Source organism: Notolabrus celidotus, chromosome 16 (genome assembly GCF_009762535.1).
Source record: "Notolabrus celidotus isolate fNotCel1 chromosome 16, fNotCel1.pri, whole genome shotgun sequence".
Classification (NCBI taxonomy): Eukaryota; Metazoa; Chordata; class Actinopteri; order Labriformes; family Labridae; genus Notolabrus; species Notolabrus celidotus.
The window spans coordinates 10,531,936-10,558,955 of record NC_048287.1 but is presented as its reverse complement, the minus strand read 5'-3'; the positions used below and the strand labels follow the sequence as shown (position 1 = coordinate 10,558,955).

At 40.8% G+C, this 27,020-nt stretch overlaps 1 protein-coding gene across 3 annotated transcripts in view; it reads right to left on the bottom strand.

The window, feature by feature from the left end:
* The window catches only part of fam49al (family with sequence similarity 49 member A, like), a 37,270-nt gene extending 10,627 nt beyond the window's left edge, over positions 1–26,643 (bottom strand). The window contains exons 1-4 of one of the 3 annotated variants that reach the window (XM_034704056.1): positions 26,538–26,643; positions 9,998–10,088; positions 5,218–5,297; positions 300–421 (exon numbers count right to left, since the gene is read on the bottom strand). In XM_034704056.1, coding sequence (XP_034559947.1) covers positions 300–421; positions 5,218–5,287 — 192 coding nt within the window. In that variant the 5' untranslated portion in view covers positions 5,288–5,297; positions 9,998–10,088; positions 26,538–26,643. Of the gene's footprint in view, positions 1–299; positions 422–4,062; positions 4,143–5,217; positions 5,298–8,414; positions 8,658–9,997; positions 10,089–26,537 lie in introns of those variants that run through there. The other 2 variants (XM_034704055.1, XM_034704054.1) reach the window with 2 other exon arrangements.
* Between the last annotated feature and the right edge of the window lie 377 nt (positions 26,644–27,020).

Here is a 27,020-nt window from a genome sequence, read left to right as displayed (position 1 = left end):
GCAGAGGGAACTCTGCATTGATGTGTTGCTGAGAAAAGCTGCACTTGAACACACTAAAAAAGCTAGACCAGCTTTCTAACCAAAGATATTCAAGCAGCTACCACACAGCAAAGTGCATTAAGCGTTTGTTTGAAAAATACTTTGACACAATACTTTCCTGTCTCTAAATGTTATGAATTCTGCATGGAACACTTTGTGTCGGTATTTCACCACAGCAGACATATGTATCCTACATGTGCATTACTTTTTAGCTTGACTGTTTATCAAAGTCCAACATTTATCGACTGTTTTGTGCTCACTTCTCGTATCTCCTGGCCCGCTCCATTATAGGACTGCAGCTCGGCTAGGATCCCATGAGCCTCCTCCAGCACAGCGCTGACCTGGTTCCACACGGCTGTCTCTGCCTCCGTGGGCTGGGCATCTGGGTAGGAAGGATGGAAGGAAAGCAAAGAGGGAAGACGGGAAAGGGGAAGAGAGGAAGGGAGAGAGAGGAGGAGGAAGTGAAAGTGTGATGTAAGGGTACCGGTAGTGATGAAAATATAGAGGGGAGAGGCAGAGAAGAGGAAAGGAGGGTGGAAAATTGAGGGGAAAGAGGAGAGAATTGAGGGGAGAAGGAGGTCAGTGGTGAAGGAAGAGCTAAAAAGATGCCATCATATCAGGCCAGTTTAAAACCTGTGATAAATAATTACTCATTACATGACTACATAAAAAGCCAAATGTTTCAATGTGGGTGGACTTTGACGTTTCCTCATACAAGGTCAAAATCTGGCCTGTAAATGAATGATTAAATTTACCCAACAGTTTTATAAGAAGAGACTTGCAAGCCACGCTCTGTTACACAGTGAAGTTTGTGTGGTCACCTGGTGAGGACCGGAAGATGACAAGTCAGTTTCACTTCAGAGAATTACTGAATGAGAATGTTTCAGCTGCTAGTTTAACATTTTGATGGTTTTTAGCTGCCATAAAAGTGCCTGGATTGCATCACTTGGACATTTCCGACTCTTAAGCTGCAATCATCTGAAGAACCATTCTTTCAGTGGAGATTTATGCCACCCTGGATAGGTGTAATTGTCCCATTAGATTTATGTAATAGTCCTATCCATCTTTTTCCCGCTTTCCTCTTCCCTCCTCGACGTCCATGTATGAAGAGACACACTTTTTCACCGCTGAGATTTAATTGTGAGAAATGTTAAAACAAACAGGCAGTAAGGAGAACAACCTCTGGGCATGCTCTCTGTTTCTTTGTCTGTGTTTCACACGTACACACTGAGCAGCACACAAACTGTAAACTCAGTGATTTTTGCCGCAGGGCAGCTCCCAGTCACAGTTCTGCTTTGTTTGCCCATGGTGGCGTGATGCATGCATACAGCAGGGATTAAATGTTTGAGGGGACACAATTTGAGATGTGTTCTCTGGAGTCAAAATTGTGTTTAGTAGTCTCCTCTCAAGCCACCTATCTCAATATGACTCAGGTATAACGTGAAAGTAGCAGTGTGCCCAAAAAGCTCTCTACATGAAGTAGCACTGCTGATTATTTTTGCACCCCGAGGCATTGCCTCCCTGCAGAGGAATAGTAATCATGGAATATTTGCTGTCCCAGGTGCACATGGGCTGCTATTATAAAGAAAGCAAGCATGGCTATTTTTGAGATGACTCCTTGCTAATGTGCTCCTGCATTTCTCTGGTAAAACAACATCATATTTTGTATCTAGTTAGCGATTACGTGAGCATTACATATGCTAAAGGCTTTAAAGAAATAGTTTACTTGCCAGACTAGATTAGAAAATAAATACTACTTTATTTCAGGATTCAACTTGGACTTGAGCACTAAGGACTTGTACAGTTCCTACCAGGATAAAGAGGCGCTATGGATTGTGCTTTTCACTTTAAAGATTTCACAGTTATTGCAAGGCAAGCAAGTGAAGAGCAACATGTTGGATATGTAAAAGAACCATCTAGCATGCACCCAGAAAGGTAAGACAGATGCTAAAGTTACTTGGCATTGATAACTTGGTATTAGCAAGCTAACAGTAACGTAAGCGGCTAAAGTGACTTCACCACTGGGTCAAAAATGTTTGGTCAGTTTAAATTTTCATAAATGTCTATATTTTTTGGTTTGTTGGACACCTGCAGTGATCCACTGCAGCAGAAAGAATGAATGCATCCCCCAATTAATAGTAGTGCGGTGCACATTTATTCACAACACACAGGGCTGTTTACATCTCCAGCAATAACATATTGGGAGCCAAGCAAATAAGGGGTTCAATTTATGTGAACTTTAAAAGTGCTTGTGGAGGGATTTTTTTAACCTCTTGACAAAACAAGCTGTTTTGTAAAGTATTTATGCTATGCTAGCTTAAGCAGCCTGTTTTTTTAGTTTGACACATTTCCTGTAATGTCCTTAAAGGTGTCTATGTTAATTTAATTTACTCTGTAAGAATGCATGCCATCTGGTAATATTGGACACTGACTGACAGAAACTCCAAGCATCATGTTTCTTGATTTGTAAGATAAAAATTAGCATAAGAATTGATCACACTTTCTAAATGTATCATCAGATTTTAACCCTGATCTTTCAAAAATCTTTAACATGGGATAATGATTAGCATTTAGCCACACATCACTTCATGGGACTTCATTATGGAATGTAGACCAAACTCGTAGCTGTGTAACAGAGGTGACTGTGTCTCTGGGTGGAGTAAGAGAGCTTACAGATGGCATAGAGGTGGAGAAGTAAGGAGGTGGAGGCTGAGGGGCAGCACATGTCTAAAGATGTAATGCCTCAGTCTGACTCACTCTACTTGATTTAGAAGTAAAGAGAATCCCAGGCATTATAAATGAAAGGTACATTCAGCTTGTTTGACAGCTGACGTCTCTTGCCAGCAGTAAGCTCTCCCACTCCACCTGTAACAAACAGCAACAACAGAGGGAGGAGGAGGCAGCTGTTCAAGGAAAGAAGTGGTTGAGGAGGGGAAGGTTGTGTTGGGATCCACTATAAATGTCTCCATCTTAACAAGGTCATTTCCTCATAAAAAATATTTTCAATTGTTTTCTGAGGAATTATTTTTGCTGGAGATGATTTTGGGGTGTACAACATATTCAGTAATTTTTTTTTTTTTTTTTTTTCGCTAGCAGCATGGCTTTGTGTTTGCCATGTTAGCTAGTATGCTAATACCCTAAACTATGATTAGCATGGAAAACATGGCAGTACAATGCCACATTAGGTATACTGTCTTTATCACAGTGACCTGTTAGCATGCCTATGTTAACATGTACAGCAACATATGCTTTTATTACCATGCTAACTTTATCATACAAATGATAGCATGCTGACGTTAGCATGTAGCTTTATGTAAAGCCTCACAGAGCTGCTAATATGGCTGCAGGTTTTTGTTAACTAGTTAAGCATGCAGAAGATTTTAACACCGTGTCTAAAATCCAATGACTTGTTAAGATGGACATTTTCACCCTGCAAAGTTTGGAATTCACTGACAGGGAGAGAGGGGGGATAGAGGTGGTTTATTTTACGACCTCTTTTGTAATCATTCTTTCTTTCACTTTCTTTCACACAGTATTTGGCGCAACACAGAAATGCAGATAGGTCAGGCACACAATAGGAGATGGGGAGATGAAGAGGTGGAGGGATGACGATAGTTTTTGTTAGCCATCATCATCCCTGAGTAACAGACACCCACACAGGACTGGTATTCTCTGTTTACTTCTCCTCAGTTTTTGAAGCTTGGGAGCTGAGATCAAAGCATTATTGTTCTCATTTTGTTACCCAGTCACCATGCCATTGTGCATCTGTCTGTCTCTAAGACGATGTGGCGTGTGTAAATAAGACCCTTTAAAAGGAAGCCAAATAACTTTCAAATGCCAGTCCCCGGAGCAGAAATCAAAAGATAAAGATGAGGGTGAGGAAAGGAGAGGAGCCGAGGAGGGTAAAGGGGGTAAATAAGGACGTTAAGATGACACAGCTAAGAATGATGGAATGAGGAAAACAAAGCAAAGGCAACAAAGAGAAAGGGATAACTCAAAAAAATAAGAAGCGGATGGTCTCACGTTCAAAGTCAAGGAAAACTATTGGGCCATGCTCAAGTTCGGTGCAAGCCAGCACTTTCAGGAGGTTTCCCATGAGCCCCCTGGAACAGAAGAGGGGAGAATTCTGTGGGTGATGAGGGGACAGGTGTCGGGCTGTGTGCATGTACTTGTGTGTACAAGTGTGTGAGTTGTATGTGTGTGAAGGTGAGGGTGTTGGGGTGGGGAAGCTGGATGAGAGGGGGTTGTTGGGATGGCATGGTGGAAGAATGTCCTGGGCGAAGCATGGCAACATGGACGCAGAGCTTCTTTAATCCCACTCCTTTGCCTTTATTAAAAGTTTTGTTTAAAAGCTTAATTAAATGTTGAGGTGACACTATAATTAAATAATTGGTTACACAATTCTAGGTGAAAAATAAATAAATACATTAATAATACATTTTAAAAAATCTAATTTTCAAGCAAAAATTTTGATAGGAATTGGTGGGGGGGAATATTCTGACAAGACAAATAAAGAAAATACAGACAGTTTAATAAGAATTTGAGTTTAAACCTGAACTGAGAAGTCTGTTGGTAGAGAAGCCTTTTATAGCCTACTGTTGAAGTTTTATGTAAGTGTTTTGTTTTTTTCTTGGGAATATGTGTTGAAATAAATGGAAAAATTATGGATCACATTGATTATTAATTAACATAATTTTGATATGATCCATAAGATATCTGTCTTTGTGGAGTACACTTACATGTAGTGAGGATTTTAGAGCTTGAAATATTGAAAAAACGTCAGAATATATCTGTACCTCACCTGAAACTGAAATCATGTTGTCAGGAGATAAATTATTTATCCAAGATTGTAACTGCATCGTTTTATATCGTACTAATGCTTGTTTACATCACTGTTTTTACCTAGGCAGCACTTATTTACACCTACACACTGTAATTATACTATAACTCAACAGAACAGCTTTTTGAAGCCCCGAGAGTGGGAATAGAGAGCATCTGATAACGACAAACCACACCCACAACAACACTCCATCACACCACCAACAACTCAGCAGCTCACATCCAAAAATACCTCCCTTGACCCCACCCGGTGACCTCCCACTGAACACCTACATTGCACACATGTGCACTCACATTTCAAGCACACAGACACGTGCACACAACCCGGCGCTCACTTACTTTCAAAGTCCAGGAAAAAATGTGGACAGTTCTCTAAATCCTTGCCAAGGACCTTAATGAGGTTCCCCATGGCTGGCGACCTGAACGGGAGGAAACAACAAAATACATACAGTATGCACAACCTGGCAACCCGCATGAAAGAACACAGCATGCACATAGAGAACACAGCAGGTTGTGAACGTTTTATTTATTTTTTACCCATCTGCACTTTTTTAATTACCCTTCTTCCTCCTCTCCTCCTCTCCTCCTCCATCCTTCTGTCTAGTCAATATGTCCAAAGCAAAGTCATTCCACTCATAAATGACACTGATCACAGTTTGCATCCCATGCACAGCTCCTGCTGTATTCGATTAGAGGGGGCCCCAAATCCAGTAGTGAATCATTTAGCTCACTCATTGGGAGTTACTATAGCTGAGCAGTGGTTATAATCCATTTACATTACTATATTAACCCTAATACAAGGCTGCAATGCACAGGCTACTCTCTCCTAATGCCCTTCATGTACAGCAGTCCATGGATATTTTATGACAAGCTCTTTATACTTCATACCCAACGGCCAGATGCCAGCATTTTATGAGACAAATGATTCAAGCCTTATTAGATTGTACTGTAGGTCAAACAAGCTGTTCTGAACACTTGTGTGTTCATATACAGCACCAGACTAAACAACATATGTCGGGTGATTGAGAGTCCAAGACCATGACAGTGGTCTCTGCTTTCAAGGTGATACTATGAGTGGGATGAAAAATTCCATCTCAAAACCAGCTCATGCTTTGCTATGTAGAGGTCCATGAATTGTAATTTGTGAGTTCAATTAAGCATAAAATTACTTACTGAGAAATAATTGACAATAATAATGAGACAAATATTGAGAAATTATTTTCTCTTCTCCAATGACTGAATTACAAGATAGCTAAGTCATAACAGGACAGTTTGTGAAATGGTTAACCATCGTGTTAATATAGGTGTTATGCCCAGAGTTTAACTTAACATGAGATAAATCCCTTGTTGTGAATATATACATTAATATGTACCCTGAGTCAAGGTTCATTTGTTTAAACAAGTACAGATCAAAAGGATTATAAAGATGCTAAAAATGTGTGTTGAATTCTAAACGTGTGTTACATGCACTAGACATTGTGTCTGTGTCCAAAATCACCCACTACTCACTATATAGCACACCATATAGGGGATTTAACATTTTGTAGTCCTGTCAAAATGATAAGAGAGAATTATTCTATGAATGACTGTATCCACAATGTATTGTAACAAGTAGTGTACAACCAATGGTCACTAACCAAGCAATATGTACCATTATGAATCATATATTTTTGCACTTTTTATGCCTTTATTTAAAAAGGATAGGACAGTGGATAGAGCAGGAAACCAGGAGAGACAGGGGAGAGTAAAGGGACTGCCGGTTGGAATGGACACTTGTCCACCTGCTTGAGGACAATAGCTTTTGTACATGAGGCGGACAATATATCCACAAGGCCATTTTTGCAGAAATCAAGCTTAACAGGGAGTCAAGGATTTTAGATGGAGTGGTGTCAGTATTTCCTAATGCTGATGACAGACACGGGACCGTAGTCTATATGCACAAGACAAATAAATGAGGAATTATGTACAATGATGGCTTCACTATTTTATTAAAAATGTTTTAAACTTATATGTATTCATTGCACTATTTTGTGGTAATACATTCAGTATAATTTTAGTTATCACTGAAATTCATGCAATTGGTAATTATCATTATCCAGCCAGCATTCAGCTGCATACTTCAAATGTGCGACAGAAATGATGTCATTATCCAATGTCCGACAACACGGCAGTGTCCAAATGTGGATTATTTATTGTGATCATTTTTGAGCTCACTGTATAGTCCACTACAATAAACTCACAAGGTGATTTTGGACACAGTGCTTGATTTTTTCAGCAAAGCAAATGGTTTTGCCAAGTTTGAAAATGTCTGAGTGAACATATTGTGCAGCTTCAACAACAAGCAGCAATAAACTAATACAGAAAATATTTTCCTGTCAGATGTGTTGAATATAACCCTGAGGCTATAAAAACCAAGATCATTTTAATACAAGGGATCAAAGAGGGAGCGGATCGACAGGCCACATCTGGACTTATGCACCATAAAAAGACATATCAAACAAAAACCAACTAGGCTCTAATATTCAAAACAATTCTCAGCTGTACGAGCGTGAAAGCCTCTTCTGGATCACAGAGAGACTCTGGTAGCAGAATGTCAGCAGCTGCCAAGTTTCACTTCCTCTGCTGTACCCTCTGTGTTTATGTGCTATGTTAGCACACAGTAGACGCCTATCAGTTTCCCCCTGCAAGAGTAATTTATGGCCAGCATTAGCATGTTTATGAGAGGCCACTGTGCTGCAAAAAAAAAGCCTGTTGTTTTCTCAGTTACTCAGCAAGAACCTGTGTTGCAATGCAGCACTCAGGTACAGATAGATGGGATTGAGTTACAGAGTCAAGTCGCTGAGACAGCTTGCAGGACAAGAGAACTACAAAAAGCAGCGATTTCTCTTCCTGATGACTTCTGTTTCCATCATATGTTTACTCTACCCACAACATATTTTGGGAGGTGAGGTGGGAAAGAGAACTATATGCTGAGTCACTGCTGGAACCTGTGAGCATCAGTCCAAACGTGTAAAACTCACCCTCTCTCCTCTTGACTTTTAGACCACCTGCTCTAAGATAGCAAGACGCTATGAATAAATGAATAACAGATTCATAGCTTTGGCCTGACAAGGTGATTGCAAAGGCGAAGTCAAGTTGAGTTTCAGATCGCACTCCCATTTAAAGCAATGAAAGCTTTCTGACAACTAAATAGGTGAGTGTGTGGGTGGGTGTGTTTTAGGTAGCTACACATCGACCACACTCAAACAAACGCACACACAGAGTAACACACATACACTGAGTCTGGAGCACCAGCATGTGGTCCATCCAGAGAACAGTGCTCGGCTGATGGTTGCCAGGATACTGTTGGCCTGGTGATATCGTCTGCTCATCTCAGCAGAAGATGTGGGGAAAAAAGCAGCCACTTTTCTCACACACTGGGTCATTTGCTTAACAGTGATCTAATGCATCAACTCAGCAATCAGCATTTAAAGCCAAGCTCATGTGACAGAACTTCACCTCCATGCCTACAAAACAACATAAATCACGAGACTTACCAACAGCGTCAAACACCTCCCTTCTCCAACCACAGATTTACCTCTTCCTTTGTCTTTAGTCTTCAGTTACTCTGTCTTCCTCTGACTTGGTCGGCCCTGCTTTGTTAAAATTGTTGCTATGATTAAATCCCAGGTTAGAACGGCTCAGAGCGATTACTGCAGTTCCCCGTGGCTCTGGTCTGCTTTCCTGAGAGGTTGATGTAAACTTCTGCTCTCGCTCTTTCTCCCTCTGTCTCTCTCTGTGTATCTCTGTCCACTTCACACTTCTCTTTTTCAGGCATCTATTTAAAGTTCCTGTGGTTTTCTCTATTTGATCAGCAGGCTGCATGCTTGTCTTTGTTTTCTTTTCAGCAGCTTGTAGCAGCAGCCACCCTGCTGCGTGAGGATGTTGGTATAAAGAGCATAAGATACAGTATGTTGATGTTATTCACATTTTGGTCTCTTTCCTCTGGCTCTGCCCTCCATGTCTTTATCTTTTCAATTCATAGGGAAATAGAGGAATCTTTTCGTTTTTTGTTTCTGACGTCAAAATGGGTTCCTCAAAAAATATCCCCTCAAGCTCTCTTCTCTGCCCCACTTCTCCATTTAACCACTCAGCAGTACTCTTTCGGCTCCTTTGGCCTTGTCTTGTCACAGCACATCTCTGTCACGGTGCGATGCAGTCTCACTGGTGGCCCTTAGGTGCAAACAAATCTAAGTGTCAGAATGGCGATCTGTACTGTGCAAACACACGTTTCCTTTTAAACTGCTGTACATAATGTACATTACAAAAAAAACATTGGATGTTTCAAAGGCTCTCTGATTGGACATTAAGACATGGCATTCTGTGAATCAGGAAGTGTGCTTGGTGGCTGCTGGTTGCAGTTTCCCTCACACCCAAACACACACACACACACACACACACACAATGTTTGCAGTCAGCCAGCATGAAAGTGGAGCAAAGTGCTTCTCTTATGCAACTGTGCAGCACACAGTTCTCATCTGTAGTCCAGCTATAGAGAAACCAAACCAAGGGGCTCCTCGAGTCTTAATAAAGACACGGCTTGGCTCCCACATGGTGTCTGAAAAGCAAACCTGGTCAAGACTGGAAGCCAAGCAGCATAGTGAGGCCTCCCTGCTTCCTTTCAGCTCCCACTGAAAGATTCCTCCTGTTACAGCCCAGGAGCTTCATCTGTGTGGATTTAGTGAGTACTGAAACTGCTCTGCTCGTCTTTACCAAGTCGAAGCTCTATTAACTCATCAATAATACCATCTGAACCCTCTTTCTCCATCTGTGTGTGTCTCTCTCCTTGCCTCATCCTGCAATGATCCCTCTTTCTGTCCCACACTGGCTGACTGGGTATTCAGTTGCCTGTGAATCAAACCCATTCAATAGACATACTGTATACAACGGATGCAGCAACTACACTCTCCTCACCCTCATCCTTCCTCTCTACACATCACAGTTTCTCCATCCCGAAACTGTCCATCCGTTTACCCCTTTTCCAACTCGCCCATATGGTATTTCTCTGCTGTGTTCTTATTTTCTATAGCTGTTGTATTTGTTTCTCCACATTTTTCCACTCCTCATTTTTCATTCTTACCTTCACTTGTGTTTATCCCTCTGTAACACTTCACTGCATCAACCAGGGCTTGTCAGCTCCACACAGTAGTTACAGCATCAGCACCCACCACCTGACAAGGAGAGAAACAGAGACATACAGAGAGAAGTAAATTAACATCAAATTCAACATCACGTAGCTTACAGTTCAACGCCAGGAAAAGCCAGCATGTACTAGACTTGTTTTTGGTTTTCAGAGGCATTTAGTCAAAGGGGGTGAAGAAAAGCACAGACAAAAATATAGACATTTAGGATGAATCTCCAGACCTAGTATAGCTCTGCTAGCCTTCTAAGGAGGATACGGTTTTAGCCAGTTAGTTTTGATACATGTTAACATGCCACAACAGCTTGAATTGTAATAACTGTAATGTTAAATCTTGCAATAACTGAACTCTGAACAGCAGAAATAAACTAAGCACAACACTAACAAACCATCACCTTGGTGAACATGCTAGCATACATATTTACACATTAGGCAGATAAAGAGCATCATCGGTCATTTAAAGTGGTGTTTATGTCCACCAAATTGATGTAAATCCAGCTTTCAAGCTTCTTTCAGTCCTGTGTTGGTCTATGTTAAAAGCTTGAAAAAAATACTCTCCCTTTTTGCTAGTTGAGGCTCCAGTCTTTGTTAGCTAACTGCTAGCTCTGTCTGTCTGCTGTTAAGTGCTGGGTATGAGGTGTATAGTTGCTCTTAAGTGCTTTTGTTGAAATAACTGTTGAAAACTATGAAGGATAGGAGTGAATTGAAAAATAGTTCAAGTAGTGGGGAGAAAATTTGGCTTAATTTAAGAATCTAAGAAGCATTTAGATGAAGAAGAGTTTGTTATTTATATTCTGTGAATATCACGTCACATGTGATTATTGTATCTATCATTGATACAAAATGTGTTGAAGCTGTATTACTTGGATACCATTTGAGAGTCAACAGTTTTACCCCTTGAAAAAGCAGATTCCGTCTAATCCGAGAACCTGGGAGGTGCCATTTTCTTTCCCTTTTTTATATTTAACATGGAGTACGCTTGTTAAGCTAATCTCATTCATTTCCTGTCTCTTACAACTACAGCCTTGTCTTCTACTGGCTGAGACTGGTGTAACTATTAACACCACTGCTGCTGCCCTTGCATCATCGAATCTCATCAGGAGAGAGTGCAGACAGAAGAGAGGCGGGGGTCTTTGAAGAATAGTTGCCAGGGAAACACAGCCTCTTATTCTCACGGCAACACACAGTAGGATACAGTTCAGTGTAATCAATAAGGCAGATTGGATGAACAAATGGATGGATGGATGAATGGATGGATGGATAAACTCTCCTTAATCTCCAGAATGAGAGGGACAAAGCATTAACTTTGGTATTTTTAGGATGTAAACAACACTGTCCACCTCTTAAACAACACATCCTCTGCACCACTTAAGGGACTGTGTGTTCCCTTCAAGTAAATTGCTTTGTGCTTATTGATTTGTCCTCACAGTGGAAGGGCAGGGGTCAAGAACTTTACCGGAAGCAGAGGTCAAGAGAGGTGAAGACTTGAGCTGAGACACTAAAGTTAATGCTGTTAGACAAAGTTGATTTAATTTCATATTTGTTTTTTTATCTTAATCTAACATTGGTTGTTAGAATTTACCTCATGACCTCTCAGTTCAGCATAAAGAAGTCACTTTCCGTGATAGTTGTTTTGTTTTTTTTAAGTAAAAGGTAGCTTTAATGACGAAACTGCTCTCTAATGGATTTATCAGATCACGCTGAGAGCAGACACATTATTTCACTCCAGCACTAAAACCCAGCAAACACATTTTGATGGATCACTGTTTACAACTCTGCTAATTAGTTGAGTGCTTTAATTTGCCGTTTGAGCTCCATGCCACCTGTTTGCTTTTTTCAGCTCTACTTAATCTGAACCAAACACAAACTTAGATTTCTGTCTTTGTGCTTATTAGAGTGATATATATTACGATGAAGTTAAAATGAGCAGGAAGTTTAGTGATTTAATAGAAATGGGTCTTTTGATGCTCATTAAAAGCTCCTGTGCATTATAAAGAGGTTATGAAGCACACTGGAATAAACACTGATTCCTCTATTTGACCTACAAAAGCAAACCAGAACAGAAAACTGACTATTCATAGATTATTTTTGTGCCTGTTCGCACTTCCACTGGTTAGTGTCCAACAAAGTGATCCACCATACAGGAGATGCTTTTCTTTACTTTTTTAACAGGTAGCAGAACAACAGCTGTGGTTTCCAGTGCAATTTTTTTCAACTTGATGAAATCATTCTGATTAGTGATTTCAACCTCACTGTTTCTGACGGTCAAATCTACCAAAACAGCAGAAGACGTAAACTGTTCCTGTCAGCTGTTCTCGTGATTGAAGAACAGGACGCTGCGTCATTGTGCATCATGTGTGAAAAATATTTTTCAAATGAAACAGAACGTTCAACATTCCTCTGTACTTTTAGCACAAAAGGTGCATTAGCTATAGACAGTTTGTTGGCTCCCTTTATGTTTCTATACATTCTGGTAATAAGAAAAAGCAGAAACTTGTCACCTCTCATGGGGTTCATATTTGCAGAAAGAATAATTTGCCCCAATCAGGAAGAAAAAATGGGATCAAGTATCCATTGATCTAATAAACAAACAGCATAAACCACCCCAGCCTAGTGGTCCATTTGGAATGTTATTGCTTTGGTCATGGACCAGATTAGACCAGTAGCTTCCAAATGAAGCATTCATCATGATCAACATGAAGCGTTTCTATTCTGATTATCGGTGATCCATGTTAACATAGCTGTTGAGTTTGACGGTCAAAAAACAAGAGGAGGATTTTTGTTGTTATAAAATGCTTATGCGTGTACAGGACAAGATTCCTAAGACTTAAGAGCAAATGGTAAATGGAGGCTGCACTTAAATAGAGGTTATCTAGTATATCAAGCACTCAAGGCACTTTTGCATTACATGTCATTCACCCTTTCATGCATACATTTACACACTGATAGCCGAGGCTGCTAATCAAAGTGTCAGTCTGCCCTCAGTACTTTATATCTAATCATTTATACACCCATATTTCCATCCCACAGGCTATGCCTTCAAGGGCAGTTTGGGGAACAATGTCTTGTCCAAAAGCACTTTGACAGGTACACTGTAGGAGTTAGGGGTACCACAGACAACTTTTTGATTGACAGACGTTTTTCCACTAAGCGACAGCCACCCTAGAGGTACAGGAGATGCCAATATTGGAAAAATAATGAAAAGTTCCTGACACTACCTTTATTTTACTCAATAGTAACACAATTGTAGTCTGTTTCAGTGTGATTATAGAGTTAATTTGACATTATTTGTTTAAAGTATTTTAAGACTAAACTAATCTAGCGATTCCAGGAAGGCTTCTATTGCATCTGCTACCTGATGAGTGCCATCGTAAATCAGTGTCAGGCTAATCAAATATTAGACTACTCTGCAGTCTCCAGAGGGCACACACTGAAGAAGAGGTCTAGACATTTGGAGCGACAGTATTTAAGTATAGTCACATTTTCTGCAACTTCAGGGCTGATAAGTACTTCAGATGGAGAGGGTGAAAGAGTCAAAGGGTCTGAGGGAGAAGAGAGAAGAAAGAAAGAGATCAAAAGTCATTATATGTAGACATCTGTGTCCGTGCCACTCCACTCATGTTAGTTCTGCTCACTGAGCAGGCCCTGTTTAAAAAACCCGCTGGTGATTATTCCTTTTCTCCTCTCCATCTCTTTCACTCTTTCTCAACCTTTCGCCTGCTCTCGACACACCCCTCTCTCCATCCCCTGTTCACTCCGAGTGCGTCTTTTATGTCTTCATTCATTAAGTCATCTTCACACAGCACACCCTTTTGACTTCATCCTCTGTCTGTGTCTCTTTTATATCCTCCCTCTCTGCTTTCCCGCTTTGTTCTCAGCATTTTTTCCCCAATGGTAGAGGTGAGTGCAGGAGGCTGCAGTGAAATCGCCAGCTCATGTGATTGGAGAGAAAGGAGGGGGCAAGAGGAGGAGGAAGAGGGAACTAAACACCTACCTGAATACTGTAGTTTTCAAATAAATTATGAAAACCTACTTTTCTAAACTGATGTAAAGCATATTACATTTGGCTGGTAAACCATATATTGTTGGCAGGTTGGGTAGAAAATGGTTGGCTGGACATGTACTGGAGGTCAGATTTGTAGGAAACAAGGAAAAGAGGGAAAAGTTAAGAAAGGACAGAACTAAGAGTGAGAAGAAGGAAAAAGGGAAGGAAAGAAAGGAAGAGGCTAGGGGAGGAGACAAGCAGAGAAATGTTTTGGCAAAGAGCTAGTTTGAGCCAAATAATGGAAGGTGGCAGTGTCAGACCCAGCTAAACCACCACCACCAAAGATTGGCCGCTGATGAAATGCTACAGCCAATTTGCCTCAGGCCTACACAACAACACACACACACACACGCACACACACACACACACGCACACACACACACACACACACACACACACACACACACACACACACACACACACACAATAATACATATACTGCCATCCATCTCTCGCTGAGGTGAGAAGAGAAGAAGAATAAAATCTAAGGGCAAAGGATGGAGTGCCAGAGAGCAACAGAGAGAGAAGGAAATGGAAGGAGGAGGTTATGATTCTTTAGCACCACCCCTCCCCCTTCTCCATCTCTCTCTCCTTTACACACACACGTACACTGGCTGAGTCTGGGTCCAGCGCAGCACACGGCGCCTCATAAAAAGGGCGATTGCAAATGAGCATTGTGATTCTGTGCTGCACGGCTGACAAAGAAAAAGGGGAGGATAGAGAGAGAGGTAGAATATTGACAGAGAAAGAGAGAGTACGGCATGTTAGAGCTGTACTCAAATCCGTTTCCATTGTGTAACGTTAGTCAGTGTGATCATTTATTTGATAGAAATAAGAAATGGAGCAGTAACTGAGGGATCTGAAACCTTATACCCTCAGAGATGGATAAAAATGAGCTTGAACGTCTTTATCCTGTGGATACTTATTGAGGTTTATGCATTATTTGAATTTGTAATATATACAGTATCTTGTTTATCAAAGTGTCTGGCATGAGAGATCCTTGTTAATATAATTCATCTTCAGTGCCCTCTTTTCTCCACCACATGGATTAATATATGCGTTATATTTAATGTCACCATTAATATTTGAGCACCAGATTGCAGCTCAGGGCTGTTTTGGATCTTGGAAAAGCAGAGTTGGAAAAAATCAGCCTTGAATTGCATTTTTAAGAGCTGATTTCTCTTCGAGCCTTGGCTGCTGGGGGAGGGATGGGAGCTGCTCTTATCTTTATTTATGATATTGGATGTCAATTAGCTGCTATCATAAGGGGTCTTATGGTCTTAAGGGGGTCTCTGCAAAGTTCTTGTATGCCCATAAATATCTGTGTTACTGTCAGTGTTGTGACGATTGCTGCGCCCCCTCTTTTATTGTCCGTCCCTGACCCCCTGTGATCTGTAAACAAAGAGAGAAGCGCCATAAGTCTATACGGCAGACACTCTTTGTCCCAAATGGAATGCTCACACACTGCCTCATTTGGGTCAGGACAGTATGTGTATGAGAGTGTGTGTTTGCATTTGAAGTTAAAATCCGTGGATTTAGAAGAAAATTCAACAATGTTGCTGAATGATGCTGAAATGTAATGTGTGTATGTCTGTGTGTTTCTGTGTGTGCATGAGGCCTGTTTGTACACAGCCTATTTGTGAGTATGCCAACATACTTGAAGTTGTTTTGAAATGGTTTGCACTGAACTGGTATGAATACATGTTTTTTTGTGAGTGAGGAAGAGAGAGCATTAAGCAGAAGGTGAGAGACAAGCACTGCTATAAATCTCAACATAAAGGCAGTTTAGATTCAACTCCCTGGCGTCTCATTGTCATCTGATTCTCCTTTCTCCTTTAACTCTCCTTCACTCTTTTACATTATTCAATCTCTGTCCATCTTACTGTTGTTTTGTCTGGCTTCCCTGCATACGTGTAAGCCTGTTGTCTCTTTTAAAACACAAAGTTTTGGGATCATAAATGGACTGTATATAAAGCGCCTTCTCTAGTTTTATGACCACTCAAAGCCCTTTTACATTACATGTCACATTCACCCTTTCACACACTGATGGCAGAGGCTGCCACATAAAGCATCCAGTATTATTTGTATTAACCAGTCCCATTCACACATCACAAGCACAGCCAATGCAGTTTCTTCTGATTGAGAGACAACTCTACTGAGCCGCAGCCATCCCTTTGGGTTGTACAAAGTTAAAAATGACAAATTAACCAAAAGAAGTTAAAAAAAAATTACCACTGCCAACAGAATTGTGAATCTTTGCAATACCAGACTTCTAAATCAATTCCCACATCACAGGATTTTTCAACAATCCCAACAGGTTTGCTGTTATGATCATTAGTGACTGTTCTCTCATTGGAGAAACTGCTGAGTCGAAGCTTTGAAGTTTAGACTGAGCCAAGACATGTTCCCGTACCAGAGCCAGAAAGACTAAACAGCTACAACACTGAGGACTGTGTAACTGCACAAATGTACAATTGTAACATGACTGAACATTAATAACTTTACGTTGTTGGTATTACAATAGGAAATACATTTTAACTGCTAACAAAAAAACATTGTAGCTTACATGCTAAGTGAAAACCCTGCCAACTCCAGAAGGTGACAATAACAAATGTGGGAAAAAAAAAAAAAGTCAAGTTCAGAGAACAATTTCAGTAGAACCAGCACACTGTGTTGTCAAGTGTTTATGTTGCATACACTGTACACTACCACTATGCTGTGCAGAATTAGGACACAGCATGTGTCTCAGTCCCTCCAGCAGTACATGACCACAGAGAATGAATGAATGTAGTGACCTCTGACCTCAGCCTGACCTAGAATCTATTTTCAGCTCTGTGTGCTGAAGTCGTCCACCCTCTTCATACCAGGAAGAGCCAGCATGTCCTTGACGGAAGCGATGCTCCATCACACTGTGCTGCAGTGTGTCTCACATGGCAGAAGATGCTGTGTTACACTACTCCCTGTCCCACTGGGAGGGGCTGAAAAGCAGCAGCAGCTCTCAAATATAGGAAATTGGCTGCCATGTATGGTATGGATTCAAGCTGATGCAGAGAAAAGAAAGAATCGATGGACCCAGATAAAAATGAAGAGAAAAAAGGGCATTGGAACGTGTTGGTGGATCCCTGGTGTGAAAGTTTGAGATCTTGGCTGATTTTGTGGTTTATTTCTGTCCAGCGATCTATTTTTAACTTACTTTCCCACCAGCTCTTTGTTGTTTGATTCAAAATAGATGATACAGTAGATAATCCTCACTGACTAAAGCTAACTAATTAGTGAGCGTGTGTTCCTGTGTGCCATTGTGCACAGAAAAAGATGAAGATAGTAAGAAAGAAAATCATCTATGTGTATGGTCTCACAAGCCTGATCAAACACTGAAATACAACTATAGTTGCCAGCATCCCAGTGTGCCCATTGCAGATCAGGCATACACACATGTGAGCAAATACAGAGCCAGATAGAGAGAGAGAGAGAGAGAGAGAGAGAGAGAGAGAGAGAGAGAGAGAGAGAGTGAGAGAGAATACTACTACTTGTATTTCAGGAGTGAATGGAGCCACCATAGGTTGCACCATTCTTAAGATATACTTGAAAGTTTGGCATTGTTTCAGTGATGTCACCCATCTGTTCTGAAGGAGGTGTTATTGAGATCAACAATAGCAATCACATATTGGAAATGCTGACTTCAACTAACTTTTGACCAAATAGATTCAGTCAAAGAGTTGGAGTTGAGACCATATCCTTGTTGTTGTCTAAATGTTATCAAATTGGATGAGTTGTTAAAAATTCGACCACCATACAGTTTTGATGAATAAGAAATGATGAATAGAAACAAAAACAGATTTTTTTCTATGTGCCAAGCTGTAAGCATGTTTATTTCTGCTGTACAAATGAGCATTTAAATATGGAACTAATGGGGATTCTTCGGCTGGAGCCAGCCTCCTCCACAATGGCTTCATCTTGTAACACAGCGGGAATGCTGCTTGGGGAGAATTATTTTCAGAGACTGAATCATTTTAGTACCAGGCTGTGAACATTACATTTTTTGTTGTAGAGGTGAGCATTGTAACAGTGGCTTTTAGGGGGACAGACTCACTTTCTGAGCCAGCCTCAAGTGGGCATTCCAGGAACTGCAGTTTTGGGCGCCTCATTTTCAGCACAAGTGGTCACCGCTTGATATAAGCATACCGGTATTATTGGCTGTGCCTTATTCCCCAACTCTCTAAGGACTGAGGAGTTTGACACTACTTTGATAAAGGCCTTTTATTTCAAAGCAGCATTATTTTTGCTCTGCAGTGTTAAGCTTTAAGTGAAAACCCTTATAGCACAGTTTTATAAAAGAAAACAATTTTAAACTCAGTTATTTAAATCTGAAATAACCCTATATATATATGCTTAGCTAACAGAAAAACACACAAGCAACACAGAGGCCACATTAATTTGGCTTTAGCTTTATTTAAGAAAAGATCAAGTCTCATTTTCAGAGTTACAAACCAAAAGTCCTTGAGGATGTGCAGCTTGTTAGTGTGTTTGGCAAATGAAATGCTACCATGGGTAATGCTGGCTGTAGTCACTGGTTTTCAGACTTTGCTTTCAGAAACTAAGTTTTGTTTTTATCCAGAGCTTTTAAGGCCTGCTGTTACTACCTATAGCAACTTAATTATATGACTGAAGAGTCACTGTGCTGGCTTTTTGCAAAAAAACAAACAAAAAACAGCTAACTGGAGCAAAGAGACAGAGATTTATTAGAGTTCACGATCAGCAGCATAGTCAAACACACTCACCATCACTGTATTGTTTCATCTCTAATAATCAAAGTTACTCTCTAGTGTGAATTAATTTACCTTGACCCTCAGTAACCAAACACTGTAAACTCTTCCACCACATTGGTTTGGGGCCTCAATTAAGATACTTTCACTATACAGTCAACCAATCACATCCACTCACTTTGTTTTACTGTGTCACCTCCTCTCGTACTGCTTTGCTCTCTTTGGCCTCCCATCGCTCTGTATTGACTTCACCTAAAAAACTGTATTGGGGACATTGATCACACATATGACCAGAGGTCTGACTTCAGTCTGTATGTAGTGAACAACAATCGATCTGATCAACTGACAACAGACTGTAATACTGTAGGAAGTTCTCAAAGAGCAGATGTGATATCTCCTCTTTCAGTGAAATAAAAGGGAGAAAGAGACTGACCCATCATGTCTGGTTAGAAGTAGACTCACAGAGGCAGGAGAGGATTAACTAAGGCCCATGTTCTTGTCTTATTGGATGTTATATCACACATTTCAGCAGGACACGCATAACAAGGATGTTAACAGATTTTAATAAGACTTTCAGTAGTCTCAGAAAGTGCCATCCAATATCGAGAGTTAAGCATTATGATGTATGAGTTATCAGATCTTGACTCCCTTGTCGGGTGAAATTAAATCGCACTGTCTCCTGAATCTATTTTCTCTCTTTTCATTGGATTATGTCATACACATCATTTTTAATGTAAGTCCTACTTTTCAAAACTTGTCAGGCAAGGTATTTTAAAGAGCCTTGGGTCTCATTTATCTGAAAAGAAAGTGAACTAAGAGTAAGATAATTTAAGTTTCAGTTAAATCAACTTTTCTTGAAACCTGAAGTGTGGTAGAGTCAACTTTGGACTTATTTCCACTGAACTAGTATTATCCAGAGACTCCATTCAAATGCTATTATGGCAGAGGCTGTCTCTGGTTTTGATCCAGTGCCACGTCTGCAGTATATTAAACAAACTGGATCAAAAGTATTTCCCCAAACACAGAGGTTATGTGAAAATAATAGCCCAATAGTCCGATCATTTGTTTTGGTTTTCGGTTGTTTTTATCTCCATGCCATTTATTTGCCTCTACCATCCGGGTATTACATCAAAAATTCAGCAGACTTACAGCACTAAGACTGATTTGTTGAAAGATCAGACTCAAATCTAGTAGAGCAAAATCTAAAAGGTGTTGTATTTTATGATTCCAGCCAACAGTATAAGGAACATTTTGTAATATTCAACAGGCTCAGCTGATAATAGCAGGTAGCCTGTAGATAGTATCATTAGGAAAATAATGTTCCACAAAGCTTTGACATCATGCCAGGGGGATAATGCCACATATTACAGACTTTTCTTATCGTACAGATGCCACACGAAACACAGACCTGTGGGAGGTAGATATATCTAAATAACATGACTCTAGAGCTAGCAAGGTGTAGCTTAGATTAGCATCAGAACTTGAAGCAGACAACACCATTAAACAAAAGCCATCTTCCAGCATCTCAAAGCTCAAACCCCAAACCTCAAAGCTTGCTTACTGAAATAATTCTATCCAGAAGGTTTATGCAATTGAAAAAATAAGTTTACAAAACTAAAATCAGAGTGAGGCAGCCAGGTAACCAGGGATGTTTTTATAAAGCAGCTGCATCTAGACAAGAAATTTGGTACATTTGGTTGCTCTTTTTTTTTTTTTTTTAGAAAATTCTGTTTATTCATTTTTCTTCATTCTTATTTAGGCAAAAAAAAAACAACAACACAAAAACAAAAACAAAGAACAAAACCATGCCATGACAAGGAGAGCTGCACCCACAATCTCCAATGTAACATACACATACATATCTTCCCGTTACACCTTACTCACACATCTACAGGTGGCTGACATATGAATACAGATGATGTCCGAGTATCATAAGTTAAATATTGTATTGACCAGACTCTAGATAGGCCACCCAGGGGTCCCAGGTCTTGTGAAACAGCTGTGGGCTACCTCTGATGGAATAGATTATTTTCTCCAAAGGAGCACATGAATTGACCTCGTTAATCCATTGAATAATGTTTGGGGGGTCTACATTATTCCACTTAAACATAATACTTTTCTTGGCAGCTGTAATGGCTAGGCTCACAAAACCCTTTAAGCTTTGGGAGGGGAGCTTCAAGTCAGTCTAGTCCCCTAGCATTACTATCACAGGTGACAAGGAAATATTCTGAAATAATACTTTCTCAAGAATATTCTCAATTCCCAACCACCACTGTCTTAATTTATGCAGGACCACACTGTATGTATCAGCGTGCCAATTTCCAGTTTACATTGAAGGCAGAGAGGGGATACACCAGTTTTAATATGAGCCTGTCTCTCAGGTGTAAAATATGCCCTGTGTATAAATTTGTAGTTGCAAAGTCTATACCTGGGGTTGATGTAACTTCTCTGTGATTTCTCATTGATCTGGCTCCATTGTTCATCTGTGATATTAATCCCCAGTTTCCTCTCCCATCTATCTTTTAGATAGCTGTTGTGTTGGTCGTTGAATATTCTAACAATAAACTGTGTATCTGTGGTATATGTTTGCTCAGATTGTCTTTAATCAGTAAAAACTCAAGCAGGGAGTACTTCGGCTTATCCAAAGAACCGCCATGTTTGGACTGTATGAAGTGTCGTATCTCTATCTGGATTTGATGGCCATCCCGTAGATCCTCAAATGATCTAAATGTATTCCCTTGGTATAAATCTTCGAATCTTTCAATACTGTTCTGTGCCCATATCTTAAAGGCTTGGTCTTTAGGGCCGGTGGTAAAGTACTGTTGAGCGTTAGGTGGTTTTGGTGAGAGGGACATTGGTTGTTTCATATATTTATGTACATCCTCCCATACCTTCATCGAGTGGCTAAGAATGGGATTAGCCGTGAATGTCTTCATATTTTTAGTCGTGAAACAGTAGGGAATGTTAGACATGTCTTGTATCTTCAAAATATGTCTTTCTATTTGGGTCCACACAGGACATGTTTCGTTGTTAAACCAGTAACACAAGGGCCTAATTTGGGTGGCCCAAAAATATAGTTCTGGGTCTGGTAGACCTAACCCAACCCCTTCAAGGGGGAATACTCCCTCCCACCAAAATCTCTGCTATCTGAGGGTCATTTGGTTGCTCTTAAGCCAAAGTTTATGTTTTTACACTTGTGTTTTGTACAAATAATCAAATGGGATATAAAACATGTTCTAGTAAGCTTTAGACGTGCTGCTGAGTGGCTTTGGTTACCTATATGGACAGAGCAGGTAAGCTAGTTGGGGACAGTAGGGTCTGGATCTGTCACTGATTCAAGTACAGACTGATATCCAGGCTAAAATGTTGACTGCAGTGGCTAGAGGAGTGCCAATTCTCTTCTTGAGCACAGCCGACGTGCCTTTGAGCAAGGCACCAAATCCCCAACAGCTCAGGATGTTCATTTCTCATTTATCCATTAGTGCATGTCTATAGGCGTGCATGTGTAGCATTTTGTAACAGCAGATTGTAAAACTGAATTTCCCTCGGGGGTTAACAAAGTATCTTCTTCTTTACTTCGTATGTCCATTATGTAATGGGCTGATATGTGAGTGATATTGAACTTTTCATCTAATCCTTCGAATTTAACTACAGAAAATAATTCTTTACAATAGTGAATAGCAGTTGTGTAACTGTTGTGCTATTTTACATTTCTAAAAAACTTCAGATTGATACACATAATTTCCGCAAGATTAGCTCCCCTAGTGTAATTTTTGTCTGCCTTACTCTGATCCTAAATTTACTGAACAAACTGAAAGTGCTTTATCAGGACCTGAACCCTCAGCAGCCTGCCCCTCTTTAACAGGATCATCTCTGATCTGAGAGGTAATCCCTGACTTCTGACAATACTGGCTTCAAAAGCATAAGATTACCAGGTACAGACGGATCGCAACTCAAATTCCACAATAATCTCAGACCCAGCTTTAATACCGGTCTGATCCAACCTCTTAACTCCAGTGAAAACAAAAGAACATCTAACACATCCATGAAAGCTTCAGTGGCAGATGTTTGAATGACAGATGTTAGTGCATGACAGATGGGTGGACCAGTCAAATAGATTAGAAGAGTTTAGATAAAATGTGGATTGTATCTTAGGCATCAGTCAGGCAGACACATGGACAAACATATGGATAATGTAGCTTTTCAATTAAAGGATTAAGTGGGACACGGTTGTCCATCCACCTGTTCCTGGAATCACAATATATCACTGGAGGTCTGTCTAATTTGCTTTTCAAGGGTAAAAAGCATAACGTCTGCCACTGAATCACTGCTGCTCTTATGACAAGTGCAAGTATAGGACTGAGTGAAACACTTTCTCATAATTGAATTATTGCATGTTCAGATACTGTAGAAACTTCCCTCAGATAACATACAGAAGACATTTGGATCCTTGATGCAATAACACATTGTTCTTGTGTATTTAACTGTAACACTTCAGGCTTCAAAATGCTCTTACAGGCTGACCTATTTGTATGTACTCAGTGTTGAAATATTTTGACACAACACATTTCAGGCGTCAACCTTGACATTTTGAAGAGACTGCACACATTTCCGTGTCATTGTACACGCCACTCATCAGCCTTAGTTTACAGAATGTCAGTTTGGGTTTTGCTGCGACCTCGGCCATGTCCAGTTCAGTGACGGCTGGAGGAGATCATTTCACCCCATTACACCTGATGAGATGTGCTGACAGTGTTTGGGAGGTGATAAATACAGAGAAAGCAGCTAATAAGACAAACATCACCTGCCCTCCCCTCCCTTTTCCTGGTTTCTCTTTTTTTTCACTCCTTCTAACCTTACATGCCCCCATCCTCTATTCCCACTCCCTCAACATGTTTATCACACTTCTGTAGCACCGAATGTGTGGCATCATGGGAAAAGGTGTGTAGCTGTGAACTCTAGGTAACTGCAATGATAATAATAATGTGTACCTTATATTAACATATATATGTTGTCAAGCAGATGAGATTGAATACATAGAGTGATGTACATTAAGAGAAGCCTTCTTTAACACAACACCCCAACCCCCCATTCCTGTCTTCCGCCTTGTCAAACCTGATAATCCTTACACATGCAAAGGCAACATAATAAGATGCTGCACCTCAAATGAACAGAGGAAATAGGACATAGTGAGATGCACAGAGCACTAATCCTCTGCAAGACAGCAGGACACAGCAATTGTACAGCGCTGGAAGACACGGCCACATGCTGCCAACACCGTTTTGCATTCAGAATTTTGACTGGATGAGGCTAGAAGAAGTGACAGAACGCACAGAGGGGATGAGGACTGATTGCATAGGCGAGTGATGGGAAGAAAGAATGACTGAAGGAGAAATTAATGAGTTAATGACAGAGCGAGAGAAATGACGAGAAAGGGGAGAGATACTGATGGACAGAATGAGAGAAAGAGAGAGAAAGAGAGAGAGACAGAGACAGAGAGAGGAGAAGGTGGTTGTGAGACAAAGAGTGACAGAGAAGGAGCGAGCAGAGAGGAGGAAATGCAGACGGGCATGTTTCTATGGGCGCTCAGGAAAGATTTGGGGTGAGGGAATCTTGCATCATCGCAGCAGGCCAATGAAAAGGCTTGGTTAAAATGTTCAAAGGGAGTGTCCTAGCAACAGCGGAGTAAATACCACAGGAGCTACCATTCCATCTTAGAGCGAGAAAATACTGATACACAGGCAAACACTGGCTGATTAATGGACCTGTTTGTATAGTGCTAGCACATGTTAGCTGCTTCAGTGCACTTTGCTTTTTATTCATACATTTAAATGGATTCAGATCTACATATTTTGATTCATGACTGTATAGTGCACAGTGAGACCTACATATTTCTCACTGTATATAAGCATGACTGTCATTAATTATGACTAGCTTTAGGCTCGTTTTTTTCATTATTTACTTATGCTAATAGAATTGGAAAAATAATGATAGATTGAATTTGAGATGGTTGTGTATGCATTTAAAATATTCATAGATATACAATATGTGAACACACTTCTTCACATATTTACATTTTTGAAAAAGGCTGAAAAAATTAGGACAATTCTTCCGTGTGTAGTTTACAAATGCATATATAATCTAAAAGCATGAGTAAACCTGCATAAATGCATATGTACTGTATTCATATTTACTGCACTGCTTTATACTTATACATATGTATGCATGTAAATGGAGAGTTATAAGTAGTAGACATACTTGCATTATAGGCACATGATGTATATTGTAACAACATAACATACTGACACAGCAACATGACCTCATTTAAACTAAATTATCTATTATTAAATTACTGTTTGTGTGAGTGTGGGTGTGGGTGTCTGTGTGTGTGTGTCATAAAAGTCAACATGGCAGTAAATCATCATTTAATCTACTCACACAGATTATAACCATAGTCAGTAGATTACAGAGGGATATACAGCGACTAGATCTTTCAATTACACACCTCTCCTGTCTGTTTCTACCTCTCCACCCGCCCATACACCTTCAAACACACACAGCACTCCATCATGCTTTCTTTATCTACCTTCATATTTATCCATCACTCTCTCATTCCTTCTCCCCTGCCCACACAAAGACCTGCAGAGTCACACGGTAGGTAGCATCACCCTTTCTGCTCTCTCTCTCTCCGCCTCACAGCCGCTAAAACATCCTTTACTCCAGCAGAATTCTTTCACATTTGAAGAAATGAAACAATCCTGAAAAGCCTTAGCCCTCATTCATTCATCCCTCCATTCAGTTTTTTCCTCCTCCCTGTTTTCCACTCGAGTCGCATGCACCCACCCCTCCTGATAAGCATCAGTGCAATCTGGGGCTTTTGTTTTTAGCTGGCTGTTTGCATAGACATCCCAGCACAACGAACACACCTCAAACACCTTCCCTCTGTATAAACTGAGAACCTTTTCTGTTGATGCTGACAAATCCTGATGAAATGCTTATGTGACAAAGGAGCTGAAATGGCGAGAAGGAAGCATTGACATGCAATATACCCACATTGTACACACACACTCCAATGCATGCCAGTGTGATATATGATGCATGTGCAGTGATGGTTCTAGGTCACATATGTCCTGTGACCAAACCATCATCCATCACTAAAACATACACACATGAGCATATGTGTGCTCTGTATTCTCCTGATGCGCTCCTGTTTATACACAGAGGAGGAATAGATCTCTGCTGAGGTGTGTGTGTATGTGTGGGTAAGTGTGTGACTGTGTCAGTGACCGTGCAGCTCTGGCTAAGCACTGCAGTGAAAGAGGACAAGCCCCAGTTGACCAGCCCCATGAGGTTTGATGTAGTCAGGCCAAATTCATTGCTCCCTCCCTGCCCCCGGGATCTTGACCCACGTTAGTCCTCTACATCCAGTCCCCTCCACCCACAGGCACCATCTCTCAACCAAAGAGACCACTTAAAACAAGCAGCGATCAGCCACCAGCCTCATTCAGGAGTCTAACCCACATCCATCCTCCTGCTTCAGCCTCCTCCTCCAGCTCCCAGCCTCTCCTTTAGGTGCAGGGTGGGACTGTGAGGCCCCTTCCTATCCGAGCTGGGAGGATGTAGCGATGCTGAACGATAAAATTAAGAGGGAAAATGAAGAGGCTCATCTTACCGGCTGGGCGTGCAGGAGGGGAGGATGATGCCTCTGTCTCTTCTCTTCGCTTCCCTTCTCTCTGGACTGAGGCACACAGACGGATGCAGGGAACAAAAGAGATGGAGAGAAAAAAGACAGAGTATAGGCACCAGGAGCTGGTGGCTAGTAAGGTGATGAAAAGGAAGAACGGTGACAGAGGATGCTTAAAAAAAGAGGGAGAAGTCCTTTTGCTGCTTTTCTCTGTCTTCCTTGGAGAGACTTCTTTATCCTTGTGAGCCAGAGGGCTGTGGATTCACCTAAACACTGAGCACACGCACTGCCTCACGCCACGCAGTCCTCCCTCGCTCACTCTCTCTCTAGCTCTCTCTCGCTCTCTCTCTCTCTCGCTCTCTTTCTGCACTAAAGACAGCAGCTGTCGGTCTATGAGAAATAGAACGCTATGTCCCCCCTCCCACTCCCCTTTTCCTCCTACTTCGCTCACTCACAAAGACCCCCGCCACA